General features: G+C 36.3%; 1 protein-coding gene across 6 annotated transcripts in view; it reads right to left on the bottom strand.

Moving 5' to 3' along the window:
- Positions 1-14,995, bottom strand: part of SYNE1 (spectrin repeat containing nuclear envelope protein 1) — a 438,352-nt gene that overhangs the window by 85,459 nt on the left and 337,898 nt on the right. For all 6 annotated transcript variants that reach the window (XM_076002855.1, XM_076002857.1, XM_020287266.2 and 3 more), the window contains 11 exons: positions 14,571-14,702; positions 13,849-14,045; positions 13,061-13,193; positions 12,169-12,351; positions 10,779-10,928; positions 10,060-10,236; positions 9,440-9,595; positions 4,212-4,367; positions 3,197-3,367; positions 942-1,075; positions 351-555 (listed from right to left, as the gene is read on the bottom strand). In XM_076002855.1, coding sequence (XP_075858970.1) covers positions 351-555; positions 942-1,075; positions 3,197-3,367; positions 4,212-4,367; positions 9,440-9,595; positions 10,060-10,236; positions 10,779-10,928; positions 12,169-12,351; positions 13,061-13,193; positions 13,849-14,045; positions 14,571-14,702 — 1,794 coding nt within the window. The remainder of the gene's footprint in view (positions 1-350; positions 556-941; positions 1,076-3,196; positions 3,368-4,211; positions 4,368-9,439; positions 9,596-10,059; positions 10,237-10,778; positions 10,929-12,168; positions 12,352-13,060; positions 13,194-13,848; positions 14,046-14,570; positions 14,703-14,995) is intronic.

Below are 14,995 nucleotides of genomic sequence, written 5' to 3'. Positions count from 1 at the left end.
ATTTTTTTTAAAGAAATGACATTATTCCCACATGGTCATTTCTTACAATGACCATCTCAGTAAAAATAGAGACCCTAAATCTCTCACATGGATTATATTCCATTAGGGAAAAATGGGAAAACAACTTATCTTTTAAAACGAAACAATGGGAGGTGACCTCTTAATCAGATGCATGTGCAACTGTGTTCTGAAAGTCAGGCAGGCTCATAGATACTAAGACAATTATTTCGTAGAAAATTGTCTCACACACTGCGACATACCAAAAGCTTACCCACATCAGCACTAGCCTTGCTAAACCTGGGAAGTCTAAGAATGGCAAGCTGGGGAAACACCATAGCTCCTGAACATACGTTGCAATCTTGAATCCACGTCGCAACTTCATCATCAGGGATGTCTTTGTTAGTGGCTGCCTTCAACAGCTCGTTGGTTCGATCCTCCTGCTGCTGCACTGTCGAAGCACACTGTTTGGAGTAGTCCTTGTATCTTTGCCAGAGCTGAAGTAGAGCCTTGCTGGAGTGCAGCTGCTCAGCAATCTCTTCCAACAAGTTATTCCATCTGGAAATAATAGCCAACACTCATGGGCAGATTACCACCTCTCATCAAATGCTGGTATTTACTATTTTATTTTCCATGATCCTGGTTCATGTGAATATGTGCATAATACGAGGATGACTCATTTCTATTTAACATAACAAAAAGGAACACTTCATATTTCAAGAGGAGTAGATAATGAAGATGAGGGCAAGCTGGGTATACAGCAGTTCTAATTCTTTGTAAATATCTCCACTGCATTTATCATTAACTCCATTTTGTAAAAACCAAAACTTTAATGGAAAAGAATCGATAAGGCTCAAATTCAAAATGTCAAAAAGCTTTAATGATATCATTATTTATAATAAGGCTGTGATATAAATAATGCATAAAGGTAGCATACTCCATACCTCATATTGACTTCTTTCAGTGTATTGGTAAGAGTTTCTGTCACAGGTGGGTGACACTCTTTTAATAGCTGGTCGGTGACAGACCCAAATTTCTCCAAGCTCTTTTCCTGTTTTTCTAGATCATCTTGAAGACTCTGCCCAAAGAAAAATGTCCCACAGATGACATGACAGGATGTAAATTCTAATAAGCAGATTTAAAAGTGATTTATGTATGTTTTCATAAATCCATACACAAAAATATATAAACCATGCATGACTTTGCTCCAATGCTTTATAATCTTTCTTAGTCATTTCTTTTCCTTTTTATGATTTTGTTCTTATGTCTGTGAGAAGAGATTCTTAGAAATTAAGCATTCTTATACTGGCATCTGGATTCTGCTGGAAGAGTTCACACAGGGGGTGCCCTTGTCTATGGTCTGGTAGGAAGTTATGGTGGTGGCGTATATAATGCACCACCTGTCATAGTGTGGTTCCCTTTGACGCCCAAAGCCAAGGCCAGATTTTTATTTTATCATATACCTAGAGTGGTTCTACCACAAACTCCTGATGATTAAAGACTCCAAGAAAGCATAGCTTTCCCAAGTTCTCTCTCTGAGTGTTCTTCCTTGCAAAGATTTAAAAGAATTTTTTAAAATTTAATGTTATTTTTAATTGACAAATAATTCTGTGCACTTATAGAGTACAATGTGATGTTTTGATATATGTTTACATTGTGGGATGAATAAGTTAAGCTAATTAACATATCACCTCTTGTACCTACCAATTTTTGTCTAAAAATGTCAAACTCATACAAGTAGAGAGGAGCATGGTAGAAACCAGAGGCTGGGAGGGGGGCATGGCTGCGGAAAAGGAAGATGTTGATCAAAAGGTACATAGTTGCAGCAAGACAGGGAGAATTATCATTAGTAATCTACTGCATGGAATGATGACTATAGTTAATACATAATGTATAAAATACACTGTATATTTCAAAAATATTTAAAGCAAAGAATATTTATTAGTCAGACTTGGTGGAGTCTTCTACCAAGAATCAATGAAGGAACTGGAAGAAAGCCCCTAGAAATATAGCTGAAGTGAAGAGCAAGTTCTTACAAAAACTCCCTAGGTTAGGTAGGCTATAAAAATTTAGTACTATTCAACATAAATATCTGGTTGCCCTCAAATCAAAACATTCAAGGAAAAGACCCTCAATGCTTTCATGTCATAAGACAGCTCTTCTAGATGTTAAACACAGAATGTGTTAAATTAAAAAGTATCTCCAACAGCGTCAAAGGTATAAAATATGTTTTTAAATTTACTATCCTCAAAATGTTTTAATGATCCTTAGTATCTGCCACAACTATGTAAGGTTTAAAGAAATTATTTATACACATTTCGTCCTTTCTCCCTCCCATCCCACCCCAAAAAGGCATTTCCTTACAAAAGTTTGCATATAGGGTCAGCAACACATTTTTGACTGCCAACAAATTGTCATTTTTGACAGCAACAAATTTTGACTGCCACGCCAGGAGGTGGACTAGAGGTAAGGAGGGCACGTGCTGGGCACTTGCTGGCACCCTGGCCCTTGAAGGCTTGTCCATGTTATTTAGCTTAGAAGAAAGAGCAGGGGCAGGACAGCATGGCCCAGGTGTGTGGGGAAGTGAGAGCAGCAGCGAATTTGAGGGCAGTGACCTGGGACAGGAGTGAGAGCTATGCTGAAGACAAACATCAGGGATGCCAGTCTAGATGAACACAGTGAAAATGGACATACAGGAAACTGAGCAGTGAGTGCTAGGTAAGAGGAGTGTGTGGACACACGGGGTAAGCTACCGGTATCATACTGAACAAAAAGAAAATAACTTAATGATTTAAAGGTTCACCACTTTTCCTGTTTTTCTCTTTGTTTTCCTTTTAATCCCTTAGAATATGTTTGGTGGAGATGCAGGATTAAAAAGAGAAAGGGAAGACAAAAGGCAGAGATGATGGATCAGGGAGGTTAACTTGGGCATAACACCATTTTACAAAAATACATTTAGGTGGATATCTATATAATGGGATCTTAAAAACCCTTTAGTTATATACTAGCTAATCCAGCATTTGGCACTCATAGTCTGATTAAGTAACAATAAAGCAGGTAAGATTAATTTTAAAGATTGTAAAAAGAATTAAATGTAAACAATATATGGCAGTATTTGAGGATGATGCTTCCATTTGCTAATTTTTCAGTTTTCCCAAATTAAAAAGAATGTTAAGGATGTGTGAAATTCATCCCTTACCTGAAGATTGTCCACCTGGACTTGCACAGCTTCTAAGGAGCCGGTGAGCAGACGGAATCGGGAAAGAGAATACCTGGCTTCCATGAGACAACTGTTTATCTCATCAAAGGCCACTTTGTGACTGCCCCAGTGGTCAAGCACCGACGTCAGCTGTATCTTTAATTGCCCAACCTTGTGAAAACGACAAACACTTCTTAAAATTACATAACATAGAGAATGATGGAATATATATTCCAATGATGGACAAACATTAACATCTAAGAACTTTACCAGAGTTTCAGGCATCATAAACAAACAAAAACTTACCAAAAAATTTTTAAAAGATAAAATGTAGCCACTTTGAAATTTATGCCTTTCACACTTCTGAACATTTGGTCTAAATGGAAATGCTTAAAATGTGATTAATTTGTAAATATATGTGTATTTTAATGTGATAAAAGGTCGACATATTTAACAGTTTAGGAAATGCATTAATTCATTTAACCCTCATGACAACCTTCTGAGGTAGGTATAGATATAGTCATTATCACCATCTTGTATATGAGGAAACTGAGGCACTAAAAGGTAATAAAAATTACCCAAGATCATACTGTTAGAATGATTGAGATCTCAATTTGAATCCAGGTAGTCTGGTCCAGGAAATAAAATCTGTATTTCTTTCCTTGTATTTATCTCTATCAGAGAAGTTTTTAGTTTGTTCTTTACCACTTAGAAGGACATCTACTTTGGCTACCTTTCCCCAGGCAGAGGAATAGACATTTAAGAATTACCTGTAGCCATGGGACTGGATGAGATTATTAACAGAGGAATGTTTATGATAAAGGCTTATTCTAGGAAACATCAGCCACTAGACTTTTCTGAAAAAGAGGCTGATGAAGTGGACTTTGCAGTATAAAGAGATGATGTATGGATTTGATAATTATTTACTCAGTTACTCTAGGAAAAGCAAAACCCAGAGTTGGGCCACGAGCTGGAAAACAAGGTCTCGGGGCTGGCTCCGCACGAGCGACATTACCGTATGGTCCAGATTTGCCCAGGTTTGGCCGAGTTCCCTCAGTGTGCTCGTGACTTCACCGGAGACGTCTTCTTTCTTGTTCTGAATCAAAGCAAGTCCATTCTGCTCAATTTTCTCTACTTCTTTTTCTTTTGCTTTAATCAAATCTTCCAGATCCTGAAAGATTTTTAAAAATAGTTATTTTAAATTGTTCTATTATGGAACTCTAGGGTGCAGTGAAATTGAGCCATTATAGTTTCATGTCCTAAAAACCTTTTACTAATCCAAAAAGCTTATCATTCTCAGAAAGGGTTGCCACAAGGTACTTATTCCTACTCTCAGATGTAAAATAAAAAATAAAAATAAAAAAAAAAGAGGAGTCTTTTTCTACACATGAAATTAGCATAACTTTAAAAAAGTAAGATTTGATAATCTACTAGATAAGGAAATGGCACCTTGTAATTTTTTCAAGAAGCTACAAGGTAAGAAATGTATGCCAGAAATGGCAATATGATTTATATTCTCAAATTCATATATATTGGTGTTCACACAGTCTCGCCCATAAGAAGAAATGCAAAAGAATGGGATTCTGGGCCCCAGTATCTGAGATTTAGTCACATTTCCGCCACTATAAAGCTGTGTCACTTTGGGTAAGTGAGAAATTTCCACTGGGTCTCAGTTTCTTCAGATGGGAGATCAGAAGATTGGAAAAGATAATCTCTATTATGCTCTCTTTCTCTCTAAAATACTCTGATACTATGTGATTCTGAGAAAGGTTATAGGCCTTTTTCGCGAATCAAATCCTCATTTTCTTTAAGATGTGCATTTGGAACTGTCAGTATAAAATGTCCAAGAATGAAAAGTAAAACGAGGAAAAGATTTGGAGCTCATACTGCACCATATGCCAGGATCCTAACATATTTTAATGCCATCAGAAAATCCGAGCAGCTCAGTGAAGGGGGCTGATACTGCTGTCAACGTTTTGCAAATAAACACATGGAAGATCTGACCCGTCTTGGTAACGGAGCTGGTGAGGGCTGGGGTTGGGGGGGATTAGAACCCAAGTCCTAGAGCCTACTGACTCCCAGCTCAACGCTGGAGGTGAGACAGCTGAACCTCAAACTGTCGGGGGATATAAATCCCACGTTGGGGTGATAAGCCAGGTATTAATAGTAAGGCATGGTTGTATTCCCACATTCAGAAGTACACCCCTACAACTAAAAATAAATCTGTAGGCCCTGGCAGTTACCAAAGAAGGGAGAAAATTCCAAAATATTTCAAATTTGGATAGTGTTTTAATTGTTTAAAAAAGATTTTCACTCCCTCCCATGATCCAAATATGGGTAATAATGTTGGGATTGGGTAGTGCTGTGGATACGGTGTTAATAAAGAGTCTAGGCTCTACTATATTAATTACAAATTTTTGTGCTTTCGAAATTATTTTTGCCTCTTATTTTTGTTTCTGTTGTAGTTCAACCTTTTAATCTATCTGTATTTCATTTGTAAAATAGGGATAGTAATACACTTCCTTCTTACCCCAAAGGGATAAAATTAAATAAATATATACGAAATATCTTTTAAGCTGTCAAAAACTAGCTAAAGGTACACTATTATTTTATTTAGCCATTTGGCAATCTGCCATGTTTCAGTGTAAATTTATTTATTCTTCTCTACTGAATTATCATGAATGGCTATTTTTGTCTTGGTGTGTATTAATTAGGAATTCATGCATTTAGTAGCTTGAAGAGATCATTTTTGTTTCTCATTTCCTCTTTATAATTTTTGTCAATATTTTGACAGTTTTGATAATTACCAGAGAATGAATATAATGATTATTGGGGTTACAGGTCTTTTATGCAGTATGGAAAACATAATTATCTTTATTATGTAAGGACTTATCTCTTTATTTCTCTAAGAGATTAAATGACTATAAACAATCCTTCCAATATGTCCTTAACATGATTCTAAAATGTAAGCATTAGAATGTGGAGAGCAGAATGGGGGGAAAAATTTTAAAAAATAAAATGTAACCATTAGACATTAAGTTTATCTTCATTTTTCTATAGACACTAACTTTTTTTTCAGTGAACATTAAATAAATGATTCACTGCTTAGAAACACATCTCAAAAATGCCCTCCACATGTACATTAACATAAGAGCAAAACCCAGGAGAGAAACAAGATTAAAATAGATATTTTGTGCAAAATAAAGGTGTGTTTTCCTTTCCTTTCAATAATAACAAAAAGATGATTCTGTTTCTGATGAATGAAGGGAAAGGCCAAACCTAACATTTTTGTTATAATAAATCATTCTTAACTTGAGTGAATTCATAAATATCAGTTTTTATATTATATTAAATTAATAAATCACCTCTAAGAGACTGGGAAAATATTCAAGATTTTTAAAACAAAATAAAGCTTGAATCCAGTCACAAATTTAAGTATACTGGCTTGAATTTCACACTTTGATCCAAAAGAACAGTTTCTCAAAAATGACAATTTTATCAAGGTTTGTAGTACTGCCAAGTAGAACCTTCCAGTTAGGCTATTGTGATTTATATGTAATGTTACCAAATAACTGTATGGGGCTACTTTCATTCTATCTTTTGTTTCAAAAAAATGACTTTTCATTTGAAATCACAAATTGGCACTGGTGTGCAGGTCTTTAAACCACACTGTAAGTTTTCCTTCCTGATACTGCCTGACCTAACTCTGGGAGACTAAAACTTAGGTCCTAAAACTAGTTAAACTTGGCCAAGTTTCTGCCATAATTTCTAGATAGCAATGTGTCTCTAAATAGAAGACATGAACAGGAAAAGAAACAAAATGGAAAATGGTGGAAATAAGTGTATTAAAGAGAAGAAAAAATACCAAAAAAGAGGAAAAGAAAAGTAGGGAAAAAAAGAAAAAAAGAAAAAGTTATATTAGTGCAGTATGTCTGTCTCTCAATTAGTAAAGTCTACCACTGGGAAGTACTCATTCTGTGAATTCTAATACTTAGAATTAACTTTTAAAATTAATAAAAATAATTTAACTTAGGAACTCAACAAAGGTGAGACTTTTTATTCTTAAAAGAAAAATTTTGAAATTCTGCCTTATTTGTACATTTTAGAATTTGTAGCCTAAATTAGAAATACTACTGGAAATAGGCTACTATTTGTAGCCTAAATTATAAATACCCCTAGAAAATTGGAAATGCAATCAGACTAGCTGATTGATGCACGTTTTTGGTCTTCAATCTTTTATACACTCAACTTCTGATGTGAGGCATTTTTTTTTAACTATTATTATTTCAAGGTATTTCTCTATATGATGTTTTTCTTTGTCATTTTCATGTAGCCCTAAAATTGTAATCCATTAGCTGGAGAGCCAGCACTAGGAATTTCTGCTCTTCCTTTTCTGAACTAAAAAGCTTTGACTGACGGCCAGGTGTGGTGGCTAACGCCTGTAATCCTAACACTCTGGGAGGCCCAGGTGGGAGGATTCCTTGTGGTCAGGAGTTTGAGGCCAGCCTGAGCAAGAGCAAGACCCCGTCTCTACTAAAATTAGAAAAATTAGCCAGGTGCAGTGGCATGTACTTATAGTGCCAGCTACCGGGGAGGCTGAGGCAAGAGGAACACTTGAGCCCAGGAGTTTGAGGTTGCTGTAAGCAATGATGACGCCACTTCACTCTAGCCCAGGGTGACAAGAGCAAGACTCTATCTCAAAACAAAATAAAATGAAACCAACTTTGATGCTTAAATGTATCTCCCTTTACACATGTCCCAAACAGGAAAAAAAATGCTGGTTTGAAGGGAAATCGTTACCAAAGTTCTTTCTTTTGAGACCGAGAATAGAAGAAAAACAAGACTTGAGGAGAGAAGCTTTTCTGTAGAATTACTTCATAGTCAAGTCTTCAATTGCTCTTAGGAAACACAGTAAGAAAATAGTCATAATTATCTGTAACTCCGTACGAATTAATGGATTATTTTTTCAAATTATTACAGCATTAACTGCTACCACTCACATACCTTTTGCATAAACAAGAATGCCTGAGGGAAGATGTGTCCCCATGTCACTAGAAAACACTGTGCTACATACAGCGGCTCCACCTGAGCCTTCAAGCCTCAGCACCAGCAGAATCAGCAGACTCTGCATCACTCCCCATGGGACAAAACAGGAAGAAATACTGCCACCCCGTGAGAAGCACTCATTCAGAAGAGCTAAATGGGAATCCAACGAAGCATCTAGTGCTAACTTCCATTTATAGAAAACACAGAGAAAAGAGCAAGTTAAATGACATCTGAAGGAAGTACACAGGCCACCCTGAACATGGGACCAGTCAACACTTTCTGCAATGAGTTCATAGTAAAATGGTCAAGAGACTTCAGAGCTCTAACAAGAAAATGTACTATGTGGACACTGTTTGCAACCTTTTGTTTGTTTGTTTTTAAGAGACAAGGCTGTTGCCCAGGCTGGAATGCAGTGGCACAATCACGGCTCACTTCGAACTTGAACACAGCAGCTTCGAACTCCCGGGCTCAAGTGATCCTCCTACCTCAGCCTCCCGAGTAGCTGGTACTAAAGGCACATGCTGCCATGCCTAGCTAATTGTTAAATTTTTTGTAGAGATGGGGTCTCACTATGTTGCTCAAGCTGGTCTTGAGCTCCTGGCCTCAAGCTATCCTCCTGTCTTGGCCTTTCAAAGCGCTGGGATTATAGGCATGAGTCACTGCATGCCTGGACCTACATCCTTATTTTGAATAAATTAACTGAAAAAAGATATTTTTAAAGATAATAAAGGAAATATGTTTATGAGTTAGACATAAAATATTAGGAATTATGTTTAAGCTCTGTGGTGATATTATGGTTGTATAAGAAAGTGCCTATTTTTCGGAGATTGTATGGTAGCATGTAGGAATAAAATGACATGCTATCTGGTATTTACTATGAAATCTTTAAAAAGAGAAAGAATTCAGGCAAATGTGTCAAAATCTTGATAATTATCAAGTGCAATGCTCAGTATATAGAGGTCACAGCATTTCTCTATTTTTGAGTACATTTAAAAATTTTTTAAATTTCAAATTTTTTAAAAAAGCTGAAAAAATCTAACAGTTAAAAAATCTCTATAAGCTCATATAAATAGAGAAATTTGTTACCACATGCAACTTTTAAAAATATTTAACTTGCAACTCTCAGAGCCTATAAAATTCTTTAGCAGATGCTGTGAAATTGTGAAATGGTTCATGTCAGCCACCTGGACAAGTTACCTGACAGTCTTTCAGCGCATTCTGAACAGAGGCCTGATCTCCAACTTGCTGCTGTTGTTTTAGTTTCTTTTCCTGAGTCTCAAACCAAGTTTTCAGACATTGTACATTGTTTTCATATTCTGACCAAGATTCCAGTAAGCCTTCCAACAGCTGGATCTGAACAAACATAATGAAATGAAATTTTCAATTTTATTTTAAAAAATCACATCATTGCCAGGCTAATTACTCTAGCCACTATTGCCTCCAAATTAAGAATTCTTAAAATACAGTCCATTGTATGTACATATGATTTAAAAAATGAATTTTATAAAGTGTGCATCCATGACTATTACTGGCAAGCAAGAAAGGACTAAAGTCAACGTGAAGCAAAGGTAAAAGAAATTGAGAGACATCTTTAAAAAACTGAAGCAACATGAAATATACAGAGTAGAGGGTGCATAAGAGAAAATCATTAGCAGGGTAAAAGAAAACGCTGACAGTGATTAACATTCAGTGCCTTGTCGGAGGCATTCTTGTGCTTAGTACAGCCACACTGCTCGTGAACTAAGTTTTCCTTACAGAGTGTGCCTGTTCTTGGGACTTTCATGTAAATATGGACAGCAGCAGGCCACCTGGCTTACCTTCTCAGTTACTAGACCTTGCAAGATTTGCCAACTTTTATTCATTGCTCCAAGTTGCTCAGCAAAATCTGTCTTATCACTACGTTTACTTTCCACATCCTGACTGCTGATTTGTAGCACAGACTGGTTCACAAAATCGACTGTCAACTGTTTACAGTTAATGTCTATTTTAAAACCCTAAAAAAGGAGAAGAGAAAATAAGAAAACAAGGCTATACATATATATAATAAATGTCTTATTATTTTACCAGGAATTGGAAAGTCTTAAGTAACATTAAGATCGATGTTATCAGCGCCATGGCTTAGTCCAAATGGCTCAATTTGTGTGTATTGGCATTACTCATCATTTCTAGAAGTATATATTTGTATGTGTTTATATAAATACACACAGATACACATATACATATATATTTTTAGGTAGAAGATGTAGAACTGGATAATTTACATAACCTCACTCTAAAATATTCATAAATTATAGCATTTAATTTTATGATTTCTACGATTTTTTAAAAATAACACCAAATTATTCAAAATTATTCTTAGCACTGGACAACTTTTCTTATGCATATAACTATGCATGCAGTTTTCTTGCCTTTGAATGCCCATCTGGTCACCATGTAAGGAACACATATTTCAAGACCTGATTTCCATAATTTGAGTTTTTGAGTTCTTTCAAATAAAATAGACATGAAAAGTTAAAAGAAAAAAAATAATGATTACCTTATATTTCTGAAGGTATTCATGAATTGCTTTGTAACCTATGGAATTCTTTATATTATCTTCATCCTTCTGAATAACACTTTCCATTAGAGAAATCCAACTCATGACTTCAGAAATCGCATGGCGGGAAGGCAGCTTGTCCATTTGGAGCTGTCCAAGTCAGACACAGAACAATCCCCAAGTGTTAAAATTCAAACCCAAGTTCTGCTAACTTAAAAATCCTATATTAATTCTTATATATGTACCTAGAAAGATAACATTCTTGAATTGCATTTTGATATCTTAACCCTATTAGAAAGCCTGAAGTCAAACATCAGGCAAACACTGAACAGTAATAGTCATTTTATGTTCACTTGACATCCAATACTATAAACATCGTAGAAACATTAATTAATTAATTAAAACACCAGCAAGAGGAAAATATTATTCTTATTTTATAGCTACTTTTATGAGTTAAGAAAACTTAACTACAAAACATTCAACAGATGTATTTTATTAATTATCTTGTAAAATCTGTGTATTATAACTCAGGAATGTTAAAAGAAGAAAGAAAAATACAACACTACAAGCTATCATGTTCTAGAGTTTTTGGCACTCTCCTGTTTATTTCCAAGAGAATAGCCAATTTCCTAAGTCTCTAACGAAAATATACTTAAAATTCTGAATCTTACTTAATAAATCATGCATTTATGCACATACTTATTAGAATGATCTGAAGGAACAAAAGCAATCATGTAAAATATTTATAAATCAATTTCTATGTGGTGGTGAAAGATGTAGAGTTGAACATGGGATAGTTGCTATCTAGAAATGTATGTATAGCAGCTGATTAGGAGACATAAGGCATATATATTAAACATAGCTCTAGTGCCTAATACATGGTGATGAATGTCAAAGAGAGATAAAAATAAAATGCTCTGAGATTTCAGGTTAGGTAGGTATATTTCCAGGAAAGAGGAGTGCTTACATCTACTGTATTCCAGTTGCTCTCCTATATGTACAATGGTAGATCTTTTGAATACATTGTGTTATAAATCTTCGTAACTACTTAATTTATGAGGGAAGTGTAATTGCCCACCTTTTACCCGTGAGAAAATAGAGTTTAAAGGAGACCAGACAAAGATGCCAACACACACACACACACACACACACACACACACACACACACACGCTCTCTCTCTCTAAAAAAACCCTAGGAAGAAATGCCACCTGAGTGGAGCTTTGTAAAATAGTTCACTTTTAATATGTAATATGTAAAATGGAAAAGAGAAACGGGCAGATGTCTGAGTCAATGCTGGGTTAAATTCGTGAGCAAGGGCAGATTAGTTTGCTTTTCCATTTCATAGAGCTTGAGTCCATCAGTACTCATTAAAACAATGCTTCTGTCTACCTGGTGGAGCTTCTCCTGCACGGCTGGAATACTGGTCAGCAGGTCAGTCCACTGGCCATCGATGTGTGACAGCTCAGAGCGCAGCGCGGCTGTGTCCACCTTCTTTAATCGAAGAAGCTGATTTCCAGTGCTCAGAACAGATGATTTCAGGGAAGATTTGGCATCTACTTCTTTAGAAAACTCCTAAAAGAAGTAGTGACTTTCAAGTTAGGGTTAAATAGCCAGGCCTTTCATTAAAGGCCAATGTAGTGCATGGAATAATTCCCTTTACATTTGAGAGGGGTGTTATGCCAAGTACTGAAGGGGCAGATGAAAGAAGCACACCCTTGCCCTAGAATGAAAGCCAACGATGAAGCCATTACTTGAAAACGACTTTAAAGGGGCAATGTTGAGAAGTTGAGCCCTATTATTTTGCATAATTATTTGGGTTTTTTTTTTTTCAAGAGAATGTCTCACTCTGTCACCCCAGCTACAGTGCAATGGCGTCAGCCTAGCTCACAGCAACCTCAACTCCTGGACTCAACTGATCCTACTGCCTCAGCCTCTCGAGTAGCTGGGACTACAGGCACGCACCACATCTAGATAATTTTTCTATTTTTTATAGAGACAGGGTCTCGCTCTTGTTCAGGTTGGTCTCCAACTCTTGGCCTCAAACAATCCTCCCTCCTCTGCTCCTGAAATGCTAGGATTATAGGTGTGAGCCACCATGCTTAGCCTTTATTTTGCATAATTATTGAACACACATAGTTAACATTGATAAATTCTCAATAATTTAGTTTATTAAGTATATCCATTGACAACTGATTTCCTTTCTGCTGGTATATGGGTCATGTCTGACCTGAAGGCCTGAAAACAATACAATCTCATCAAATTCCTTAGATCTTAAACTTACCAGGAAAGCGTTTAGATGATCACGGACTGTTTCCAGCTCTTGAGGGACTGTCACAGATTGCTGAGTCCAAAATTCTAGCTTTTCTTTTGCAGATTGTAACCAGTGAATTAGATCTGCAGATTCACTTTGATATCTGTAAGTATATTAATGAGTCTATGAAGTAATCATCCAATCCCTACCTTCTGCTCACCCATGTTATTCACCAATGGCGTCAGTTTTAGGAAAATGCACTAAGCTGACATTCTGAAATTCTCTTAATATTTATTCCTTGATCAAGTCTGTCTCTCTGGGTTTCAGCTTGCTCATCTCTAAGTTGAAAATAAAAATAAATATCTTTCTCCTACTCCTTCGCATGGATGCTATTTAGAAAATATTAGATAATTGTTATAAAAACTTCTTTGAAATAAAGGTGGCATAGAAACAGTATTTCATTACCTAAAAAAATCAACCTTCCACCTCCCTTAAATACTTCCCATTGTCTTTGAGAAGCTTCCCCTTCTCAATCCATGTTTTCTCTTCTTTCTTTCCATCAAAGGCTTTATTGTGATTACCCAGACAGTCACTAGGCCAACGTAAAGTGCATTATGCAGCTGCCTCTGTGCCCACTTTTAATTATATGTTTATACAATTATACAAGAATCCAAGTGGGGACTTCCTGTTTGTCTTTATTTTCCAAACTATGCAGTAAGTTCCTAGAGGGACCATATTATTTTCAAGTATAGTACCCACTGGCCTTATTAATACACTGCAGCACTTATCTAAAATATGCAAAATAGTCATTGTGTTACCTGGTCCAGTGTTTCAATATTGTTTCCAATCTGTGGAGTTCCTTAGACACTTTGTTGGTATTATTCAGCCAGTGTTCTCCAAGCTGATTCAGTTGGCTTTCCAGATCTGAGCAGCTAATGGATATCAGAAGTCGTTTGCCGTCATCTAATACCTGATATAATTTGGGCTGGTATTCACTGAGGCTAGATTTTAAGTGCTAAAATGATTGAAAATATCGGGTTAAAAGTTTGGCTTGTGCAACTTTTGTTTTTAAGAATTATGGTTTTTTTTTTTCTGTTGCCCACAATGCTCCCATTGCCTGTTATTCAAACCTTAACTATTGGGACCCAAGTAACTGACAACTTTAAGATGTTTCTTCAATATATTAGCATAGACATTCTCCTTTTTTGTTTTTTGGTATTGACTTTAGGTGCATTTAAAACTGTTAAACTATAATTATTTCAGGAAGAGTTTTATACTAGCACAAACTACCGAAACTGCTTGGTGAAACCTGAATTTTCAAAAAGTGTTCTCTAATTTAAAAAAAAAAAAGACTTTAATATTCTATAAATAATACAAACACAATCTATCTGTTTTCAACAATGTCAATAAGTTGAAATAAAATTAAAGTACTTCATAAAATATTTGATCACAAGTTTGTTTAGATTCTGTTAAAACTATTGGTAAGTTTCATAATGATATGTGGCAACTTGTAACACCAAGATACCCTTGGGGCACCAACCTGGTAGAGTGTTATCCGGTCGATGAGCCTGTCCTCGCTCTCCTCCACCAGCCCCACACTCGGGATGCTGCTTTCCACCACCTCCAGCTGTCTGCGGAGCTCCTGGTGGTCCTCATCCAGATGGGACCATGTCTAGAAACACAACATTAGTCTGGGAGCTGAAAAAGTCCTCATTAGGGAATGACATTTTCTCCTTGTGTACAAAATATGTCTTGACAGATTCTCTTCAAAGTTATGCCGGGGCTGTTTGGGTTTGGGGTTTGCTTTGGGAAGCAAAAGATGGCGTTGAAACAAGTAATCAGATGGTGGTCCTTTAAAGCAGTGGTCCCCAACCTTTTTGGCGGGTTTGTTCAGGTGACAGCAGGGTTCGAGCTCCTATAAGAATCTAATGTCACTGCTGATCTGACAGGAGGTGGAGCTCGTGT

Source organism: Microcebus murinus, chromosome 5, assembly GCF_040939455.1.
Source record: "Microcebus murinus isolate Inina chromosome 5, M.murinus_Inina_mat1.0, whole genome shotgun sequence".
Classification (NCBI taxonomy): domain Eukaryota; kingdom Metazoa; phylum Chordata; class Mammalia; order Primates; family Cheirogaleidae; genus Microcebus; species Microcebus murinus.
The sequence above is the reverse complement of the archived record's forward strand: the minus strand, read 5'-3'. Positions and strand labels throughout refer to the sequence as shown.